We start from the raw sequence: 23,101 nt of genomic DNA on the forward strand, positions 1-23,101 counted from the left end.
CTTTTCTCTGTAATAATAAAACAGTACCTGTACTTGATCCCAACTAGGATATAATTACCCCTTATTGGGGGCAGAACAGTCCTATTGGGTTTATTTAATGGTTAAATGATTCCCTTTTCTCTGTAATAATAAAACAGTACCTGTACTTGATCCCAACTAAGATATAATTACCCCTTATTGGGGCAGAACAGCCCTATTGGGTTTATTTAATGGTTAAATGATTCCCTTTTCTCTGTAATAATAAAACAGTACCTGTACTTGATCCCAACTAAGATATAATTACCCCTTATTGGGGGCAGAACAGCCCTATTGGGTTTATTTCATGGTTAAATGATTCCCTTTTCTCTGTAATAATAAAACAGTACCTGTACTTGATCCCAACTAAGATATAATTACCCCTTATTGGGGCAGAACAGCCCTATTGGGTTTATTTAATGGTTAAATGATTCCCTTTCTCTGTAATAATAAAACAGTACCTGTACTTGATCCCAACTAAGATATAATTACCCCTTATTAGGGCAGAACAGCCCTATTGGGTTTATTTAATGGTTAAATGATTCCCTTTTCTCTGTAATAATAAAACAGTACCTGTACTTGATCCCAACTAAGATATAATTACCCCTTATTGGGGGCAGAACAGCCCTATTGGGTTTATTTCATGGTTAAATGATTCCCTTTTCTCTGTAATAATAAAACAGTACCTGTACTTGATCCCAAATAGGATATAATTACCCCTTATTGGGGGCAGAACAGCCCTATTGGGTTTATTTCATGGTTAAATGATTCCCTTTTCTCTGTAATAATAAAACAGTACCTGTACTTGATCCCAAATAGGATATAATTACCCCTTATTGGAGGGCAGAACAGTCCTATTGGGTTTATTTCATGGTTAAATGATTCCCTTTTCTCTGTAATAATAAAACAGTACCTGTACTTGATCCCAAATAGGATATAATTACCCCTTATTGGGGGCAGAACAGCCCTATTGGGTTTATTTCATGGTTAAATGATTCCCTTTTCTCTGTAATAATAAAACAGTACCTGTACTTGATCCCAAATAGGATATAATTACCCCTTATTGGGGGCAGAATAGCCCTTTTTTTCATGCTTCTGTGGCTCCCCAACACTTCTTACATCTGAGTGTGGCTTATGATTAGCAAAGGTTGGGGATCCCTGCTCTATAGTTACCCCACTAGTTGTTGCTTAGGTTACCTGTTGTACTAAGGCCGATTAGGGGAAATCATTTTCTGAGCTTAAAAGACACCATATAAAAAAAACCAAATTTATTTAAATTACTATGTATATACAATTATTATTAAACAATTATATCAAAGATTCCGCCTCTTGCAGATCCATCAAAGGTTTTTGAAGAGTTTCCCACCCTTTTGCTCTGTATTACAGTAGCCTATCAAGCAGCTTCCTCTTCCGCAGACCAGGAAGTCAGGGGTGAAACAGGAAATTCACCTTTGCACATTTCTATCTTGCTACATAAAAGCTTTAAGTTGTGCTTGTTCATAAAAAGGAACTGTTCGTGTAAACATGAAACTAGCTGAATAGACAGACTGAGCAAAATTAAGTTTTTATATAAAACATGTTTTCAATATAGCTAGTTAGGCAAAAATGTAATCTATAAAGGCTGAAGTGAGCAGATGCCTAACAAATAACCAGAACACTACTGGCTATTATGTTGGAAATCTGCTCACGCCAGCCTTTATAGATTACATTTTTTGTTAGCTTTTTGCACAGCCTATTTACCCAGTTTTATTTTTACACTGAAATGTTTGTTTAAGGTCACCACAGATCTGACTCCTTCGCTTTTCTCTAAAGAGTCAGGGAGGCGGGGCTTTCTCTTCCTAGCCGATTATGGGCAGTGGCAGCAGCATCTCAATCAGAAACATTTCCAGTCCGAGTTAAGCAGTGCATTCAAGATACCCCATGTTATAGCACTTTGGGGAACACAGAGAACCCACAGCTCAAACAAAAGTCTCAACCCCAGACAGTGTGACTAACGGCATGAACAAGAGGGGATTAAGAAGTATTATGAGCCCATTGTACTCTGCCCTTCGTTGTGAGAACCATTTGCCCCCAGGCTTGGAGATCTGAACCCCCATCCTTTCTAAGCAGATACCTACAAAGACATCCTCAAATGGAAAAAGGGTCAACCCCATTGCTTCTTTGTATATCCTTGGTGACAAGTCCCCGGAGAAGACATAGCCTGTGCCGGAACAGTAATAAGGGTAAAAAAATTTAGGGTACGTTGCGTATGGTATATACCACTTGCTTCCCCTGTTCCTGAAGGGCATGCCGATTGTTATTATCAACCCTGTGAAAAATTCTAGCTTGAGAGGCTTCTCCGGCTGTAAGATCCGCCTCACCAGGAACCAAGGGTTGAAGAACATGTCAGCGTCCACCTTCATGACATAGCTGGCTCGGGGGCAGAGACGGCTAACCCACTCTATACCCATCAGTGTTTTGACGGTCAGATTCCGATAGGTGTCCAGGAAATCCTGTTGGACGATATCATGGAATGTAGAACTCTCTTGTTCCACAGATATTTCTATGTCATTAACAAAGGACCTGCCCAGAAGGAAAATCCTTTTGATGGAGATTCCAGGGATTAAACTTTCATTGGCCCAAGTCTTCCTCAGGGTGTCCCTGACAAGAACATCTTGGGGCATGAAAGGGATGAGCAGCACTAAGAATGGGGCTTCTCCTCTACATTGTAATGGCTCCTCTATGAGATAAGGGTACAAGGGTCCCACAATTCTGGGATGAACTGTGCTCGGAATCCAAATTCTATTTACGAAATAAGGGTGGAATGCCATCAAGGCCAATGTAGCCAAAAACAGAAATGACAAACAGAACTTTAGTATTTTCACTTTGATTGTCCTTAGATTTTGAGTAATTCTTTTGCCCATTGTTTTACAAGGACAGAGTACAGGAAACAGACAGTTGTTTTAAAGTCAGATTGGACGATGAACAGTAGAGAACCTGGAAAAACAAGCAATAGAAAATAGTAATAGTTCAAAACACAAACAAAATCACAAAGACAAAGTGTAACGTTGCTTAGAATAGGTTCATTAGCTTTTTAGAGATGTATTTGTATTGTGCTTAGTTTCTGTTCCTGTCCTATGAGATAAAGTAAGAGATGGTGCCTATACCGTGTTTCCCCAAAAATAAGACACTGTCTTATATTTTAAGCTCCAAAATATGCACTAGGTCCTATTTTCAGGGGATGTCTTATTTTTCCATGAAGAAGAATACAGTACACATTTATTCCATCGTTTGGGCGAGATTTATCGCCCAGCCCTAGGTGGGTGTCTTATTTTCGGGGGGAGCCTTATTTTCCAAGGGTGGTGAAAAATCGGGGGGGTGCCTTACTTTCGGAGGATGTCCTATTTTCGGGGAAACAGGGTAGTAGCAGTGGGGGGGGGTAATAGCCTCTGGGAAGGGACTGGGGCTGTGGGATAGCAGGTATAGTAGGGAGAGATGGTGCCTATAGTAGCAGTGGGGGGATAATAGCCTCTGGGAAGGGACTGTGGCTTTGGGATAGTAGGTATAGTAGGGAGAGATGGTGCCTATAGTAGCAGTGGGATAATAGCCTCTGGGAAGGGACTGGGGCTGTGGGATAGCAGGTATAGTAGGGAGAGGTGGTGCCTATAGTAGCAGTGGGATAATAGCCTCTGGGAAGGGACTGGGGCTGTGGGATAGCAGGTATAGTAGGGAGAGATGGTGCCTATAGTAGCAGTGGGGGGATAATAGCCTCTGGGAAGGGACTGGGGCTGTGGGATAGCAGGTATAGTAGGGAGAGATGGTGCCTATAGTAGCAGTGGGATAATAGCCTCTTGGAAGGGACTGTGGCTGTGGGATAGCAGGTATAGTAGGGAGAGATGGTGCCTATAGTAGCAGTGGGGGGATAATAGCTTCTGGGAAGGGACTGGGGCTGAGGGATAGTAGGGAGAGATGGTGCCTATAGTAGCAGTGGGGGGATAATAGCCTCTGGGAAGGGACTGGGGCTGTGGGATAGCAGGTATAGTAGGGAGAGATGGTGCCTATAGTAGCAGTGGGGGGATAATAGCTTCTGGGAAGGGACTGGGGCTGTGGGATAGTAGGGAGAGATGGTGCCTATAGTAGCAGTGGGGGGATAATAGCCTCTGGGAAGGGACTGGGGCTGTGGGATAGCAGGTATAGTAGGGAGAGATGGTGCCTATAGTAGCAGTGGGGGGATAATAGCCTCTGGGAAGGGACTGGGGCTGTGGGATAGCAGGTATAGTAGGGAGAGATGGTGCCTATAGTAGCAGTGGGGGGGATAATAGCCTCTGGGAAGGGACTGGGGCTGTGGGATAGCAGGTATAGTAGGGAGAGATGGTGCCTATAGTAGCAGTGGGGGGATAATAGCCTCTGGGAAGGGACTGGGGCTGTGGGATAGCAGGTATAGTAGGGAGAGATGGTGCCTATAGTAGCAGTGGGGGGATAATAGCCTCTGGGAAGGGACTGGGGCTGTGGGATAGCAGGTATAGTTGGGAGAGATGGTGCCTATAGTAGCAGTGGGGGGATAATAGCCTCTGGGAAGGGACTGGGGCTGTGGGATAGCAGGTATAGTTGGGAGAGATGGTGCCTATAGTAGCAGTGGGAAGGGGCTGTGGCAGTTAATAGCAGATAGACAAAAACAGTTCCTTCTTCCAAGCCCTTGTAACATACTATCAGGAGGTAAAACTGCCAGTAAACCTGTCATAGCATAAAAAACAGATTATTCTGCAGGCAAATCTTTTTAAAAAGGTAATTTTTCCATTATCATATTCACAACCCTTTGCCAATTCAGGTACCAGCCCTGTGACATGAGAATTGTTTTATTACTGATTCATGATGTTTTATTAACAGAAACTTTCTCTTTTATTATGAGATAACGCCAATTTACTGTAGTTGTAAAAAAAAAAAAAAAACAGACTTCCTACATTTTTAAACACCTCCCCTATTAATATTATTGGCAGGAAGCCTACAGGCTGCAATACTCAGTGTCCCATAGCCCCCTCCTGTCTGTGTCACTGTATCACCCTGCAGTGGGAGGGACAGACTCCATGTCCCATAGCTCCCTCCTGTCTGTGTCACTGTATCACCCTGCAGTGGGAGGGACAGACTCCGTGTCCCATAGCCCCCTCCTGTCTGTGTCACTGTATCACCCTGCAGTGGGAGGGGCAGACTCCATGTCCCATAGCCCCCTCCTGTCTGTGTCACTGTATCACCCTGCAGTGGGAGGGGCAGACTCCGTGTCCCATAGCCCCCTCCTGTCTGTGTCACTGTATCACCCTGCAGTGGGAGGGACAGACTCCGTGTCCCATAGCCCCCTCTTGTCTGTGTCACTGTATCACCCTGCAGTGGGAGGGGCAGACTCCGTGTCCCATAGTTCCCTCCTGTCTGTGTCACTGTATCACCCTGCAGTGGGAGGGGCAGACTCCGTGTCCCATAGCTCCCTCCTGTCTGTGTCACTGTATCACCCTGCAGTGGGAGGGGCAGACTCCGTGTCCCATAGCCCCCTCCTGTCTGTGTCACTGTATCACCCTGCAATGGGAGGGGCAGACTCCGTGTCCCATAGCCCCCTCCTGTGTCACTGTATCACCCTGCAGTGGGAGGGAAAGACTCCATGTCCCATAGCTCCCTCCTGTCTGTGTCACTGTATCACCCTGCAGTGGGAGGGACAGACTCCGTGTCCCATAGCCCCCTCCTGTCTGTGTCACTGTATCACCCTGCAGTGGGAGGGGCAGACTCCGTGTCCCATAGCCCCCTCCTGTCTGTGTCACTGTATCACCCTGCAGTGGGAGGGGACAGACTCTGTGTCCCATAGCCCCCCCCTGTCTGTGTCACTGTATCACCCTGCAGTGGGAGGGGCAGACTCCGTGTCCCATAGTTCCCTCCTGTCTGTGTCACTGTATCACCCTGCAGTGGGAGGGGCAGACTCCGTGTCCCATAGCTCCCTCCTGTCTGTGTCACTGTATCACCCTGCAGTGGGAGGGGCAGACTCCGTGTCCCATAGCCCCCTCCTGTCTGTGTCACTGTATCACCCTGCAATGGGAGGGGCAGACTCCGTGTCCCATAGCCCCCTCCTGTGTCACTGTATCACCCTGCAGTGGGAGGGAAAGACTCCATGTCCCATAGCTCCCTCCTGTCTGTGTCACTGTATCACCCTGCAGTGGGAGGGACAGACTCCGTGTCCCATAGCCCCCTCCTGTCTGTGTCACTGTATCACCCTGCAGTGGGAGGGGCAGACTCCGTGTCCCATAGCCCCCTCCTGTCTGTGTCACTGTATCACCCTGCAGTGGGAGGGGACAGACTCTGTGTCCCATAGCCCCCTCCTGTCTGTGTCACTGTATCACCCTGCAGTGGGAGGGGCAGACTCCGTGTCCCATAGTTCCCTCCTGTCTGTGTCACTGTATCACCCTGCAGTGGGAGGGGCAGACTCCGTGTCCCATAGCTCCCTCCTGTCTGTGTCACTGTATCACCCTGCAGTGGGAGGGGCAGACTCCGTGTCCCATAGCCCCCTTCTGTCTGTGTCACTGTATCACCCTGCAATGGGAGGGGCAGACTCCGTGTCCCATAGCCCCCTCCTGTGTCACTGTATCACCCTGCAGTGGGAGGGAAAGACTCCATGTCCCATAGCTCCCTCCTGTCTGTGTCACTGTATCACCCTGCAGTGGGAGGGACAGACTCCGTGTCCCATAGCCCCCTCCTGTCTGTGTCACTGTATCACCCTGCAGTGGGAGGGGCAGACTCCGTGTCCCATAGCCCCCTCCTGTCTGTGTCACTGTATCACCCTGCAGTGGGAGGGGACAGACTCTGTGTCCCATAGCCCCCTCCTGTCTGTGTCACTGTATCACCCTGCAGTGGGAGGGGCAGACTCCGTGTCCCATAGTTCCCTCCTGTCTGTGTCACTGTATCACCCTGCAGTGGGAGGGGCAGACTCCGTGTCCCATAGCTCCCTCCTGTCTGTGTCACTGTATCACCCTGCAGTGGGAGGGGCAGACTCCGTGTCCCATAGCCCCCTCCTGTCTGTGTCACTGTATCACCCTGCAATGGGAGGGGCAGACTCCGTGTCCCATAGCCCCCTCCTGTGTCACTGTATCACCCTGCAGTGGGAGGGAAAGACTCCATGTCCCATAGCTCCCTCCTGTCTGTGTCACTGTATCACCCTGCAGTGGGAGGGACAGACTCCGTGTCCCATAGCCCCCTCCTGTCTGTGTCACTGTATCACCCTGCAGTGGGAGGGGCAGACTCCGTGTCCCATAGCCCCCTCCTGTCTGTGTCACTGTATCACCCTGCAGTGGGAGGGGACAGACTCTGTGTCCCATAGCCCCCTCCTGTCTGTGTCACTGTATCACCCTGCAGTGGGAGGGGCAGACTCCGTGTCCCATAGTTCCCTCCTGTCTGTGTCACTGTATCACCCTGCAGTGGGAGGGGCAGACTCCGTGTCCCATAGCCCCCTCCTGTCTGTGTCACTGTATCACCCTGCAATGGGAGGGGCAGACTCCGTGTCCCATAGCCCCCTCCTGTGTCACTGTATCACCCTGCAGTGGGAGGGAAAGACTCCATGTCCCATAGCTCCCTCCTGTCTGTGTCACTGTATCACCCTGCAGTGGGAGGGGCAGACTCCGTGTCCCATAGCCCCCTCCTGTCTGTGTCACTGTATCACCCTGCAGTGGGAGGGGACAGACTCTGTGTCCCATAGCCCCCTCCTGTCTGTGTCACTGTATCACCCTGCAGTGGGAGGGGCAGACTCCGTGTCCCATAGTTCCCTCCTGTCTGTGTCACTGTATCACCCTGCAGTGGGAGGGGCAGACTCCGTGTCCCATAGCTCCCTCCTGTCTGTGTCACTGTATCACCCTGCAGTGGGAGGGGCAGACTCCGTGTCCCATAGCCCCCTTCTGTCTGTGTCACTGTATCACCCTGCAATGGGAGGGGCAGACTCCGTGTCCCATAGCCCCCTCCTGTGTCACTGTATCACCCTGCAGTGGGAGGGAAAGACTCCATGTCCCATAGCTCCCTCCTGTCTGTGTCACTGTATCACCCTGCAGTGGGAGGGACAGACTCCGTGTCCCATAGCTCCCTCCTGTCTGTGCCACTGTATCACCCTGCAGTGGGAGGGACAGACTCCGTGTCCCATAGCCCCCTCCTGTCTGTGTCACTGTATCACCCTGCAGTGGGAGGGGCAGACTCCGTGTCCCATAGCCCCCTCCTGTCTGTGTCACTGTATCACCCTGCAGTGGGAGGGGACAGACTCTGTGTCCCATAGCCCCCTCCTGTCTGTGTCACTGTATCACCCTGCAGTGGGAGGGGCAGACTCCGTGTCCCATAGTTCGCTCCTGTCTGTGTCACTGTATCACCCTGCAGTGGGAGGGGCAGACTCCGTGTCCCATAGCTCCCTCCTGTCTGTGTCACTGTATCACCCTGCAGTGGGAGGGGCAGACTCCGTGTCCCATAGCCCCCTCCTGTCTGTGTCACTGTATCACCCTGCAATGGGAGGGGCAGACTCCGTGTCCCATAGCCCCCTCCTGTGTCACTGTATCACCCTGCAGTGGGAGGGAAAGACTCCATGTCCCATAGCTCCCTCCTGTCTGTGTCACTGTATCACCCTGCAGTGATACAGTGACACAGACACTGTGGGGTGTAGCCCTAAATAAGAGGGTCTCCTAGGAGAAGTAAAGAGAAAGGTACCTGAACCTGCATATCAACTTTATTGGGGATTCTGTGTGAATACAATAAAGAAGTTCATTTGGTTAATTAGCACTTCCAGTGTCCTAGTCAATTCCTCAAAGAGTGGATCCTCAACTGCCTGGTAAGCAACCACCCCAAGGGGGGCAAGGTACCGGGAGTTGCTGGGAGTCCCTACATTTGGAGGACTGCACAGATAACCCAGAGAAGCTTCCCAGGGAGGGGTGTTACAGTTCAACCTGTCCCTACCCTGGGAGGAGGCACGCCAATTAACAGCATACCTGCTCTTCCAGATAAGCGGAGGCACAGGCTCCTGTAGCGCCACACGCAGGTAAATGCTTGTTAGAAGTACAACAGTAGCCAAAAGAGGGTTATTACAGAGAAAAGGGAATCATTTAACCATGAAATAAACCCAATAGGGCTGTTCTGCCCCCAATAAGGGGTAATTATATCTTAGTTGGGATCAAGTACAGGTACTGTTTTATTATTACAGAGAAAAGGGAATCATTTAACCATTAAATAAACCCAATAGGGCTGTTCTGCCCCCAATAAGGGGTAATTATATCTTAGTTGGGATCAAGTACAGGTACTGTTTTATTATTACAGAGAAAAGGGAATCATTTAACCATTAAATAAACCCAATAGGGCTGTTCTGCCCCCAATAAGGGGTAATTATATCTTAGTTGGGATCAAGTACAGGTACTGTTTTATTATTACAGAGAAAAGGGAATCATTTAACCATTAAATAAACCCAATAGGGCTGTTCTGCCCCAATAAGGGGTAATTATATCTTAGTTGGGATCAAGTACAGATACTGTTTTATTATTACAGAGAAAAGGGAATCATTTAACCATTAAATAAACCCAATAGGGCTGTTCTGCCCCAATAAGGGGTAATTATATCTTAGTTGGGATCAAGTACAGGTACTGTTTTATTATTACAGAGAAAAGGGAATCATTTAACCATGAAATAAACCCAATAGGGCTGTTCTGCCCCCAATAAGGGGTAATTATATCTTAGTTGGGATCAAGTACAGGTACTGTTTTATTATTACAGAGAAAAGGGAATCATTTAACCATTAAATAAACCCAATAGGGCTGTTCTGCCCCAATAAGGGGTAATTATATCTTAGTTGGGATCAAGTACAGGGACTGTTTTATTATTACAGAGAAAAGGGAATCATTTAACCATTAAATAAACCCAATAGGGCTGTTCTGCCCCAATAAGGGGTAATTATATCTTAGTTGGGATCAAGTACAGGTACTGTTTTATTATTACAGAGAAAAGGGAATACTTTTTAAAAAAAGTGAATTACTTAATCAAAATGGAGTCTATGGGAGATGTTCTTTCCGCAATTTGGGAACTTTCTGAATAATGGGTTTCCAGATAATGGGTCCCTTACCTGTACAAAGAATGGGGCTACTAGTAAGGGAGTTATAAAGAAGCAGACAGGATCATACACAAAGTATCAGCCAAACAATGCAGATTTATGAAGCTCTGGGCCAGACATGCCTAAATTATAGATAACTAGAGATGTAGCGAACCTCACAAAAAAAGTTCGCGAACCCGTTCGTGAACTTCCACCAAAAAGTGCGAACTTTTGCGAACTTTGCGAACCCCATAGACTTCAATGGGAAGGCGAACTTTAAAACCTAGAAAAGCCATTTCTGGCCAGAAAACTGATTTTAAAGTTGTTTAAAGGGTGCCACGACCTGGACAGTGGCATGCAGGAGGGGGATCAAGGGCAAAAATTTCTCTGAAAAATACGTTGTTGACAGAGCGTTGCGTTTTGTGCTGTAAAGGGCAGAAATCACACTGCATTTCTAAACTTGTGTAATAAACTGCTTTAAAACGTCCGGCGTCTACATGCCAATCAAGTCGTGTAAAGGTTACAGGCGGTTCACACGCAAAGACAAAACGCCGCAGTAGTGGATACGGAATATATTATTGCTGGTGGAAAAACATCGCTCAGGTGATTTTATTGCAATGCAATGTCACTACTGTGTGTAACGTGTTTGGTGCACTACTATGAATAACAGCAAACAGCACTGGACACATTAAAGAACAGTAACTTAAATTAAAAAAAAAAAAATATATTAATAATAAAAAAAAAGTGATCTCTGGTTGGTGCTGGGGGTGAACTACTAGGAGCAGCACACCAGTCCCCAACACAGCTAGACTAATAGCACTGGGCTCTATAAATTACAGTAGCAAAGTAAAAAAACACAAATAAAAAAAATGATGTGAATGTGTGGTTGGTGCTTAGTGCACTACTATGAGCAGCACACCTGTCTCCAACACACACAGACAGAGCTGCAGTACACAATGAAAAGAAGAGTAACAGTAATCAGAAAATAAAAGCAGTCCTTACAAGGACTATTGGGTTACAGCAGATGAGATCAGCAGGACAGCTGCCCACAGCAGCTACATACAGAGCAGTAGAAAGTAGATTACTAGTCAGCAAAGCTACCTAAACTGTCCCTCAAACCCCTGCACAGCTTCTCTCCCTATGCTAACTCATCAAGCACACACAGGCAGAATGTAAAATGGCTGCTGGGCTTCGGTTTATATATGGAAGGGAGTGGTCCGGGGGTGGTCCAGGAGGGAGAGCTGCCTGATTGGCTGACATATATCTGCTGGCTCTGGGGTGAGAGGTCAAAATTTGGCTCCAGCTAAGGCGAACCCAAAATTGCGAACTTCGCTAAAAGTTCGCGAACTTGCGAACACCCGATTTTCGTGCGAATTAGTTCTCCGGCGAACAGTTCGCTACATCTCTATAGATAACTAAAGGATCACGGCTGCCTAAACTAAAGCAAAAAAAGTAAAAACTCTTACCCGCACACCCTGGCTCTCCAAACAGTGAAGCTTGGTGCACAGATGCTGGAGGGATCAGCACCATCCCAAATAGTCTGAAAAAGAGCAAGTACTGGCACTGCAAAGCAATAATAAGCAGCGCAAGCCTTTGCAAGTTTATTGCAAACATGCCTAAACTAAAGCCCTAACTCTACAGAAACCCCATTTGCTCAGGCAAGTAGGGGACAGGAACTCTAAGAAGCCGCCTCCCAATGCTGATTGGAGGAGACTAACCAGCAAGTTGACACTTATATTGGCAGAAGCAACATAACATCCCTTCTCTCTCATAAAGCAGCCTATGGACACCCTAGAAGTCAGTGTGAACATTAGTAGTGGGTTCCCAAGATCTCTGTTCAGGACCAAAAACCCTTTGAGTTTGAGTACCTGTATAGGGGCTGGAGAGGCAGAGTAAGAGGTTTGAGTACCTGTATAGGGGCTGGGGAGGCCAAGTAAGAGGTTTGAGTACCTGTATAGGCGCTGGAGAGGCAAAGTAAAAGGTTTGAGTACCTGTATAGGGGCTGGAGCGGCAGAGTAAGAGGTTTAAGTACCTGTATAGGGGCTGGAGAGGCAGAGTAAGAGGTCTGAGTACCTGTATAGGGGCTGAAGAGGCAGAGTAAGAGGTTTGAGTACTTTAATAAGGGCTGGAGAGGTGGAGTAAGAGGTTTGAGTACCTGTATAGGGGCTGGAGAGGCAGAGTAAAAGGTTTGAGTACCTGTATAGGGACTGGAGCGGCAGAGTAAGAGGTTTAAGTACCTGTATAGGGGCTGGAGAGGCAGAGTAAGAGGTCCGAGTACCTGTATAGGGGCTGGAGAGGTGGAGTAAGAGGTTTGAGTACCTTTATAGGGGCTGGAGAGGCGGAGTAAGAGGTTTGAGTACCTGTATAGGGTCTTGTAACTATACTTGGTGGTCTAGGGGGGTCGGCAGGGACGCCCACCGCTTCCCGTGTGGTGACACCTGACATGCTCTTACTCTATGCGCGCGCCCGCTGCCTTTTTGCCGCACGTCCTGTATTTTGCCGCGCGCATGCGCACTTATTTCCGCACTGCGTATGACGTAACAATGGCGCGAAATTTAAATATTTAAAGCCAAACTTGCTGTGCACTCAATGCCCAACGTAGGGTTACTTCTTGTAACTCCCTGGGTCTCCTTATTGGGGGCAGAACAGCCCTATTGGGTTTATTTCATGGTTAAATGATTCCCTTTTCTCTGTAATAATAAAACAGTACCTGTACTTGATCCCAACTAAGATATAATTACCCCTTATTGCGGGCAGAACAGCCCTATTGGATTTATTTCATGGTTAAATGATTCCCTTTTCTCTGTAATAATAAAACAGTACCTGTACTTGATCCCAACTAAGATATAATTACCCCTTATTGGGGGCAGAACAGCCCTATTGGGTGTATTTAATGGTTAAATGATTCCCTTTTCTCTGTAATAATAAAACAGTACCTGTACTTGATCCCAACCAAGATATAATTACCCCTTATTGGGGCAGAACAGCCCTATTGGGTTTATTTAATGGTTAAATGATTCCCTTTTCTCTGTAATAATAAAACAGTACCTGTACTTGATCCCAACTAAGATATAATTACCCCTTATTGGGGGCAGAACAGCCCTATTGGGTGTATTTAATGGTTAAATGATTCCCTTTTCTCTGTAATAATAAAACAGTACCTGTACTTGATCCCAACTAAGATATAATTACCCCTTATTGGGGGCAGAACAGCCCTATTGGGTTTATTTAATGGTTAAATGATTTGTTAGTAGATTTAAAGTATGGAGATCCAAAACTATGGATTATGGCTCCCTTATCCAAAAATCCATGTATGAAAAGGAGCTGAAATCCCCTGCCACTGAACTTTGGGCGCTATAACAAGTTCTAATTAGATGTTTAAAGGGACCTCTAGTTCCAAATGCTCCCATGTAATTACATAAATGATACCAGAATAGATTATCAAAAGCAGAGACATGACTGGCAAGACCTTGATTCCCATACCTGGATAGCTGGGAGGTATGATATAGTGCCAGGGGCATAACTAGAAACTGTGCCCAGTGCCCCCCCCTTCCAAGAATCCCGTGTCCGATTAGCTCACACACGGAGCACTGAGGACCGGAAGCACAGAAATCCCCGGCGCACCCAGACTCCAGTACTCTGGGTGTGAGCTCAGGTGCAGCTGGGTGGCATGTTGCCCCTTAATCCGTGCCACCCTAGGCCCAGGCCTTTGTGCCCCACAGGAAAAATCATTTCTGGTCCCCTAAACTTTATGGAATATCTCATTCCCAAACATTTTATGAATCTGCCCCATTTGGTCCATCAAGTCAAATAACTCTGCTCCCTCAATAACAGGGATCCCCAACCAGTGGCTCAGGGGCAACATGTTGCTCACCAACCCCTTGGGTGTTGCTCCCAGTGGCCTCAAAGTAGGTGCCATTTATAAATCTCTGGTTTGGGGACAAGTTTTGGAAGTTCAGAGACATTGTATTACTCCAAGCAGAGCCTCCAGCAGGCCAGCAGCCCACATGGGGCTACCAAACAGCCAATCACAGCCCTTATTTGGCACCACCAAATAACTTTTTTCATGCTTCTGTGGCTCCTCAACACTTTTTACATCTGAGTGTGGCTTATGAGTAGCAAAGGTTGGGGATCCCTGCTCTATAGTTACCCCACTAGTTGTTGCTTAGGTTACCTGTTGTACTAAGGCCGATTAAGGGAAATCATTTTCTGAGCTTAGAAGACACCATATAAAAAAAAAAAAAAATTTATTTAAATTACTATGCATATACAATTATTATTAAACAATTATATCAAAGATTCCGCCCCTTGCAGATCCATCAAAGGTTTTTGAAGACTTTCCCACCCTTTTGCTCTGTATTACAGTAGCCTATCAGGCAGCTTCCTGTTCCGCAGCCTATTTACCCAGTTTTATTTTTACACTGAAATGTTTGTTTAAGGTCACCACAGATCTGACTCCTTCGCTTTTCTCTAAAGAGTCAGGGAGGCGGGGCTTTCTCTTCCTAGCCGATTATGGGCAGTGGCAGCAGCATCTCAATCAGAAACATTTCCAGTCCGAGTTAAGCAGTGCATTCAAGATACCCCATGTTATAGCACTTTGGGGAACACAGAGAACCCACAGCTCAAACAAAAGTCTCAACCCCAGACATTATGACTAACGGCATGAACAAGAGGGGAGTAAGAAGTATTATGAGCCCATTGCTCTTCATCTTTCAAGTGCAGTCATCCAGAGCCTTGAGGAAATCAGGCCACAACTTCAGCAACTCGTCTGGGCTGTAATGATGATCAGTAACAAGCTTGGTAAATTGGCACCTATTGTACTCTGCCCTTTCTTGTGAAAACCATTTGCCCCCAGGCTTGGAGATCTGAACCCCCATCCTTTCTAAGCAGATACCTACAAAGACATCCTCAAATGGAAAAAGGGTCAACCCCATTGCTTCTTTGTATATCCTTGGTGACAAGTCCCCGGAGAAGACATAGCCTGTGCCGGAACAGTAATAAGGGTAAAAAAATTTAGGGTACGTTGCGTATGGTATATACCACTTGCTTCCCCTGTTCCTGAAGGGCATGCCGATTGTTATTATCAACCCGGTGAAAAATTCCAGCTTGAGGGGCTTCTCCGGCTGTAAGATCCGCCTCACCAGGAACCAAGGGTTGAAGAACATGTCAGCGTCCACCTTCATGACATAGCTGGCTCGGGGGCAGAGACGGCTAACCCACTCTATACCCATCAGTGTTTTGACGGTCAGATTATGGTAGGTGTCCAGGAAATCCTGTTGGACGATATCATGGAATGTAGAACTCTCTTGTTCCACAGATATTTCTATGTCATTAACAAAGGACCTGCCCAGAAGGAAAATCCTTTTGATGGAGATTCCAGGGATTAAACTTTCATTGGCCCAAGTCTTCCTCAGGGCGTCCCTGACAAGAACATCTTGGGGCATGGAAGGGATGAGCAGCACTAAGAATGGGGCTTCTCCTCTACATTGTAATGGTTCCTCTATGAGATAAGGGTACAAGGGTCCCACAATTCTGGGATGCACTGTGCTCGGAATCCAAATTCTATTTACGAAATAAGAGTGGAATGCCATCAAGGCCAATGTAGCCAAAAACAGAAATGACAAACAGAACTTTAGTATTTTCAACTTGATTGTCCTTAGATTTTGAGTAATTCTTTTGCCCATTGTTTTACAAGGACAGAGTACAGGAAACAGACAGTTGTTTTAAAGTCAGATTGGATGTTGAACAGTAGAGAACCTGGAAAAACAAGCAATAGAAAATAGCAATAGTTCAAAACACAAACAGAATAACAAAGATAAAGTGTAACGTTGCTTAGAATAGGTTCATTAGCTTTTTAGAGATGTATTTGTATTGTGCTTAGTTCCTGTTCTATGAGATAAAGTAAGAGATGGTGCCTATAGTAGCAGTGGGGGGATAATAACCTCTGGGAAGGGACTGGGGCTGTGGGATAGCAGGTATAGTAGGGAGAGATGGTGCCTATAGTAGCAGTGGGGGATAATAGCCTCTGGGAAGGGACTGAGGCTGTGGGATAGCAGGTATAGTAGGGAGAGATGGTGCCTATAGTAGCAGTGGGGGGATAATAGCCTCTGGGAAGGGACTGAGGCTGTGGGATAGCAGGTATAGTAGGGAGAGATGGTGCCTATAGTAGCAGTGGGGGGATAATAACCTCTGGGAAGGGACTGGGGCTGTGGGATAGCAGGTATAGTAGGGAGAGATGGTGCCTATAGTAGCAGTGGGGGGATAATAGCCTCTGGGAAGGGACTGGGGCTGTGGGATAGCAGGTATAGTAGGGAGAGATGGTGCCTATAGTAGCAGTGGGGGGATAATAGCCTCTGGGAGACTGGGAAGGGACTGGGGCTGTGGGATAGCAGGTATAGTAGGGAGAGATGGTGCCTATAGTAGCAGTGGGGGGATAATAGCCTCTGGGAAGGGACTGGGGCTGTGGGATAGCAGGTATAGTAGGGAGAGATGGTGCCTATAGTAACAGTGGGGGGATAATAGCCTCTGGGAAGGGACTGGGGCTGTGGGATAGCAGGTATAGTAGGGAGAGATGGTGCCTATAGTAGCAGTGGGGGGATAATAACCTCTGGGAAGGGACTGGGGCTGTGGGATAGCAGGTATAGTAGGGAGAGATGGTGCCTATAGTAGCAGTGGGGGGATAATAGCCTCTGGGAAGGGACTGTGGCTGTTGGATAGCAGGTATAGTAGGGAGAGATGGTGCCTATAGTAGCAGTGGGGGGATAATAGCCTCTGGGAAGGGACTGGGGCTGTGGGATAGCAGGTATAGTAGGGAGAGATGGTGCCTATAGTAGCAGTGGGGGGATAATAGCCTCTGGGAGACTGGGAAGGGACTGGGGCTGTGGGATAGCAGGTATAGTAGGGAGAGATGGTGCCTATAGTAGCAGTGGGGGGGATAATAGCCTCTGGGAAGGGACTGGGGCTGTGGGATAGCAGGTATAGTAGGGAGAGATGGTGCCTATAGTAGCAGTGGGATAATAGCCTCTGGGAAGGGACTGGGGCTGTGGGATAGCAGGTATAGTAGGGAGAGATGGTGCCTATAGTAGCAGTGGGATAATAGCCTCTGGGAAGGGACTGGGGCTGTGGGATAGCAGGTATAGTAGGGAGAGATGGTGCCTATAGTAGCAGTGGGGGGGATAATAGCCTCTGGGAAGGGACTGTGGCTGTTGGATAGCAGGTATAGTAGGGAGAGATGGTGCCTATAGTAGCAGTGGGGGGATAATAGCCTCTGGGAAGGGACTGGGGCTGTGGGATAGCAGGTATAGTAGGGAGAGATGGTGCCTATAGTAGCAGTGGGATAATAGCCTCTGGGAAGGGACTGGGGCTGTGGGATAGCAGGTATAGTAGGGAGAGTGGGCCACCAACAGTGCAATTACCTTGCCACCCCCTGGTCAGCCTTGGTGGCCACTGTTAGCAACACTACCAACTCCTTCCCCCGGCCTTTGGTTTCTGTACGGGTCGGGGCAGAGGAAGAGATTGCTGCAGAGAACCTTTGAGTGACCAGGGACGGTCAGGCACTGGTGCATTGCAATAAGAGAAAAGTTACCACACAACTTTGGCAGAAAGCGATGAGCCGGCTGGTGAAGTTGGAGTTTCTCACTTTCTGCAAAACTCGTGTGGTAACTTATCATTTAGTGCAACGCAGGAAAAATCTCTGTGGGCCCCAATGATATGTAGTGTTTCCGTGCGCAACAGCTTTATTCCAGCTTCCTGTGTGAAATGATCAGATGGTACAGTAGCAGGATGGGGGCGCTGCCCGTTTGTGCCCCCTGGGCTGCTTTGGTTTTTCCTTCCCTCCCCCATATAATGTAATGGACTCGCCTCCCTCCCTCCTGTGCGATATTTCCTCTTTTGCACACTGAAACCGATGCAGAGATCCCTACATACAGGCGATAAGATAAGGCACGCCGGGTCAGGACAAGCAAAGGGAGTTTAAAGGGGCAGTTTACCTGTAAGTTAAATGTTATGTTATAGAATGGCTTATTCAAAGCAGCTTTTTAATTGGTCTTCGTTAATACATATACAATATATATATATATATATATATATATTTATTATTTGCCTTCTAACTCCTTGTAGCTTTCAAGCCAGAAAAATATTGCTTTGTGAGGCTCCAGCTTTATTATCATTGTTGCTTTACATTACTTATTTTTCTATTTGGGTCTCTACTATTCATATTCCTGTCTCTCATTCAAATCACTCCCTGGCTGCTAAGGTATTTTGGACCCTAGCATCCAGATAACTGCTGAAGCTCCAAACTGGAGAGCTGCTGAACAAACACCAACATAATTTAAAAACTACAAATAAAAAATGAAGACCAATTGCAAATTGTGTCAGAATATTACTCTCTACATCAAACTGAAAGTTAGCTCAAAGGTGAACAGCCCCATTAAGCTGGCCATACACACACCAATATAATCGTAGGAAACTACATTTTGTACCATTTTAAGACCATGTGTGGCAATTGGTCATTTAGTCGATGGGACAGGTTAGAAAATTTCAGTCGGATAAGGATAAATCAGCGCATTATTGTGTATCTGACAATAACCATGGGCGACCTACAATGGGAGTCACTTTTGAGCGATTGGTGGCTGCCAACTATTTCATGTATCCCCTGAAGGGATATAAAACACACATACTCTGCTCTAGCCCTGCACCCCCAGTCCCACCCTGAAGGGATATAAAATACACATACTCTGCTCTAGCCCTGCACCCCCTGTCCCACCCTGAAGGGATATAAAATACACATACTCTGCTCTAGCCCTGCACCCCCAGTCCCACCCTGAAGGGATATAAAATACACATACTCTGCTCTAGCCCTGCACCCCCAGTCCCACCCTGAAGGGATATAAAATACACATACTCTGCTCTAGCCCTGCACCCCCTGTCCCACCCTGAAGGGATATAAAATACACATACTCTGCTCTAGCCCTGCACCCCCAGTCCCACCCTGAAGGGATATAAAATACACATACTCTGCTCTAGCCCTGCACCCCCAGTCCAACCCTGAAGGGATATAAAATACACATACTCTGCTCTAGCCCTGCACCCCCAGTCCAACCGTGAAGGGATATAAAATACACATACTCTGCTCTAGCCCTGCACCCCCAGTCCAACCGTGAAGGGATATAAAATACACATACTCTGCTCTAGCCGTGCACCCCCAGTCCAACCGTGAAGGGATATAAAATACACATACTCTGCTCTAGCCGTGCACCCCCAGTCCAACCGTGAAGGGATATAAAATACACATACTCTGCTCTAGCCGTGCACCCCCAGTCCAACCGTGAAGGGATATAAAATACACATACTCTCCTCTAGCCGTGTACCCCCAGTCCGACCCTGAAGGGATATAAAACACACATACTCTGCTCTAGCAGAAAGCTCTAGCCGTGCACCCCCAGTCCGACCCTGAAGGGATATAAAATACACATACTCTGCTCTAGCCGTGCACCCCCAGTCCAACCCTGAAGGGATATAAAATACACATACTCTGCTCTAGCCGTGCACCCCCAGTCCAACCGTGAAGGGATATAAAATACACATACTCTGCTCTAGCCGTGCACCCCCAGTCTGACCCTGAAGGGATATAAAATACACATACTCTGCTCTAGCAGAAAGCTCTAGCCGTGCACCCCCAGTCCGACCCTGAAGGGATATAAAACACACATACTCTGCTCTAGCAGAAAGCTCTAGCCGTGCACCCCCAGTCCGACCCTGAAGGGATATAAAATACACATACTCTGCTCTAGCCGTGCACCCCCAGTCCAACCCTGAAGGGATATAAAATACACATACTCTGCTCTAGCCCTGCACCCCCAGTCCCACCCTGAAGGGATATAAAATACACATACTCTGCTCTAGCCCTGCACCCCCAGTCCCACCCTGAAGGGATATAAAATACACATACTCTGCTCTAGCCCTGCACCCCCAGTCCCACCCTGAAGGGATATAAAATACACATACTCTGCTCTAGCCCTGCACCCCCAGTCTGACCCTGAAGGGATATAAAATACACATACTCTGCTCTAGCCGTGCACCCCCAGTCCAACCCTGAAGGGATATAAAATACACATACTCTGCTCTAGCAGAAAGCTCTAGCCCTGCACCCCCAGTCCGACCCTGGGAACAACCTGGAACTGAGCTCAGTGCTTTGCCTCTGTGTGATAGTGAGAGCTAACCAGGGCCCCCATAGCAAGGTGTGGCCAGTATTCCAGGTAACTGGCTAATTAGTTCAGCCAGAATCGGCATGATAATTGGATTAGAGAGAAGCAGAAGTGGAGACAAATCCCCAAGCTCAACATGGAATATATATCTGCAGACGGACCCGGTCAGTCCTAGTAAGAACAATAAGGTACCTGTTAATTCACTGGTGCCGGCAGGAAGACTTTCCAATAAGGGACTGAGCCTTCAGTCAACAAACCACCTGCTTTTCCATCCAAGCCGTTATACAGGTGCTAAGGCACTGCCAGGTGAATTGTATGCAAATGAATTTATTGGGGCTCTAACACCTCCCATAATGGTGCCACTAGGGGGCGCTGTATTAGTAGAGAGACAAACTCCTGAGAATGTATCTAGTATAAATAAATTTGAAGCAACTGGACTTGTTTACTAAACAAGTCCAGTTGCTTCAAATTTATTTATACTAGATATACCATGACATGGATGAATGAAAATCTTCATAGACATCCTGAGAATGTGTTGCACTATACATAAACCAATAATAGGTGATTTGAGTATTTGGCTCCATTCTTATGCCACAGCCCTGATTTTCATAGGGTTCTTATGTTGTTTATTGAAAACATTACAAAATTTAATTAATGGAGCTTAGGTTGACATGGCGACTGACAGTACAAATATGACAGACAATCACAACTGTGCCCTAAATATACCCCTACGTCGTGCACTTCCAAAGAGCTGTGACCCCCCTACCCCTCTTCCACCAGCTCCATCACCGCATTTCCTATGGCACCCAAGGGCCGTCCCCCCAAAACCTGCCGCCCTAGGCACAGTCCCTCGGGTGCCTTATTATAAATACCCCCCTGGGCCCAGGTTCAATGCCCATATCAGATAACAGAGAACTCTCCTCAATTCCCTGGGTTCTATGTGCCCCCAGCCTACACATATTAGTAGTAGTTAGCAAATGTTTTCGCCAGGCGTGGATTCTCAGCTAATTTACGCATTTTGCCATTGGCGAATTGTTTTGCGAAACTTCAGCGCCAAATGGGCACGGGCTTGTAAAGAAAAATAGCCGTGCTTGCTGCAAAAAATAACACGCGTGACAAAAACAAAACAAAACAAATCGCAAATTCACTCAGATTCGCTCATCACTACATATTAGGAGTGATGGGAGAAAAGCTGCAGAACTTTGGTATTTCAGGCAGAAGGGAAACGCGTAACGTGGATTTCATGGAGTTCTTACCTGCATTCCCCTGCGCAGATCTTTCATGGGTTCCACTGAAGGGAAATGCAGGAAAAGAAATGCAGCCCCTTTCCATTTACTTTGCACTCGCTGAGGTGCAGGCAAGCGGAATGCAGGTAGAACCCAGCATAATGCATTCCAGCTGTATTACGCGCTTACCTGCACCTTGCTGCGCAGCTTCTGCATTCAAACTTCATTGTGCGCTTTGGCTCCTCCTCCCTCTCCTGCGTTACCTGTACCGCACCTGCTGTCTATGGGTCACACACACATTCCCTTTATTGTCTCTCATATTCTGGAAGAAATAATATTTTTTGGTCCCTTTGTTATATCAAGCAGCCAGATGTTTATTTTCCATCTGAAGTTTCCACCAAGTAAAATTGAGTGTAGTTTTATATATATATATATATATATATATATATATCTATATAAATAGATTTAAAGGGGAACGCCAACCTCAGCTTTTTGAAAAGTATGCAGCCTTTTCATGATATTTTGGGGCACATTTATCAAAGTACGATTAAGTCTAAATACAAAAAAATTGTATTTTTCCTAACTGTCCGAATTTTTGGTGACTTTTTCGTACTTTGCGACAATTTGTGCAACAAAATTGTATTAAGATTACGATATTATCGTGACTATGACGATCTTTTCATAAGCATTTTCGTGACATTTCCGTTCTTCAGAAATTATCGTACTGAATCTGAATTTTTCCCATTTCGTGATTCGAATTCGTACTTTGATAAATCTTCCGTTTGATGTAATAATATGGTTTGGAACAGTTCCCTAAGGCCCACCCCCTTTTCCCCTGCTGATCTGGTTGCCTGTCCTCAGCCTGCCTTCAGCCTGCATCCTCCCAATCCCACAATTCCCTGCACATGTGATGTCGATGTGGGTTATGTAGTTCCTGCATGCTGTCTGTAAGCTGTGGGAAAGTTGTTACAATATCAGTGTTTCGGTCTCTCCTCCCCTGCCATGATATCAAATTATGCAGAAAGAGAAGAACTGTTTTGCAGCTGGATTTCAGTATATAAAAATGGTATTTATTCACACTTTCTGAAGGAACAGAGTACAGTGATAGGTATATTAGGTGTGGTGAGTTCCCCTTTAATAAGACCCAATAGACTCATGCAACACATGAGAGTGGGGAGATGTAGTTCTGCCGTGACTGTGAGAATTTTATAGGAAGAAACCAGGTTGTTAAGACTGCCTAACATTACATGGCACTGCAGTCAATGGAATCCACTTCTGATCAATTAAAAGAGTTTTGTGTTTGGACAGAAAAACAGCTTTTTATTTAAACACTTATAGGGTTATATAATAAAAGGCACTAAGTTTGCCCAGGAGCCCTGGATCAGCTTTGGGCCTAATTTGACCAAATTCAAACTGAATATTTCTACAAGATGGCCTTATTATTATTATTATTTATATACAGGAGTGACGGTGGCCATACTCGGTAAGATCCACGAGGTTGGCAAAGAAGTAGACCATTTCCCAATATGCCCACCTAAGGCAGGTAATATCAGGCTAATTCCATCATTGGGCCCTAGCGTCAAACGATTAAATTACAA

The 23,101-nt window shown here is 46.7% G+C and overlaps 1 protein-coding gene across 5 annotated transcripts; it reads right to left on the reverse strand.

Moving 5' to 3' along the window:
- Positions 1–1,266: 1,266 nt before the first annotated feature.
- On the reverse strand, positions 1,267–21,713 carry LOC101732799 (beta-1,3-galactosyltransferase 2). 5 transcript variants are annotated; one of them, XM_031899396.1, is made up of 3 exons: positions 20,470–20,582; positions 14,746–15,829; positions 1,966–2,024 (listed from the first exon to the last, which is right to left on the reverse strand). In XM_031899396.1, exon 2 carries the CDS (start codon positions 15,754–15,756, stop codon positions 14,785–14,787), a length of 972 nt encoding a protein of 323 aa, XP_031755256.1. In that variant the 5' UTR covers positions 15,757–15,829; positions 20,470–20,582; the 3' UTR covers positions 1,966–2,024; positions 14,746–14,784. The 5 variants fall into 5 exon arrangements, with proteins under 5 accessions (XP_031755257.1, XP_031755258.1, XP_031755256.1 ...); XM_031899397.1 differs by lacking the exon at positions 14,746–15,829 and having other exon boundaries at positions 1,267–2,991; positions 20,470–20,599; XM_031899398.1 differs by lacking the exons at positions 14,746–15,829; positions 20,470–20,582 and adding an exon at positions 11,539–11,635 and having other exon boundaries at positions 1,267–2,991.
- Positions 21,714–23,101: the final 1,388 nt, after the last annotated feature.

This window comes from Xenopus tropicalis, chromosome 3 (genome assembly GCF_000004195.4).
Source record: "Xenopus tropicalis strain Nigerian chromosome 3, UCB_Xtro_10.0, whole genome shotgun sequence".
In the NCBI taxonomy this organism is placed as follows: Eukaryota; Metazoa; Chordata; class Amphibia; order Anura; family Pipidae; genus Xenopus; species Xenopus tropicalis.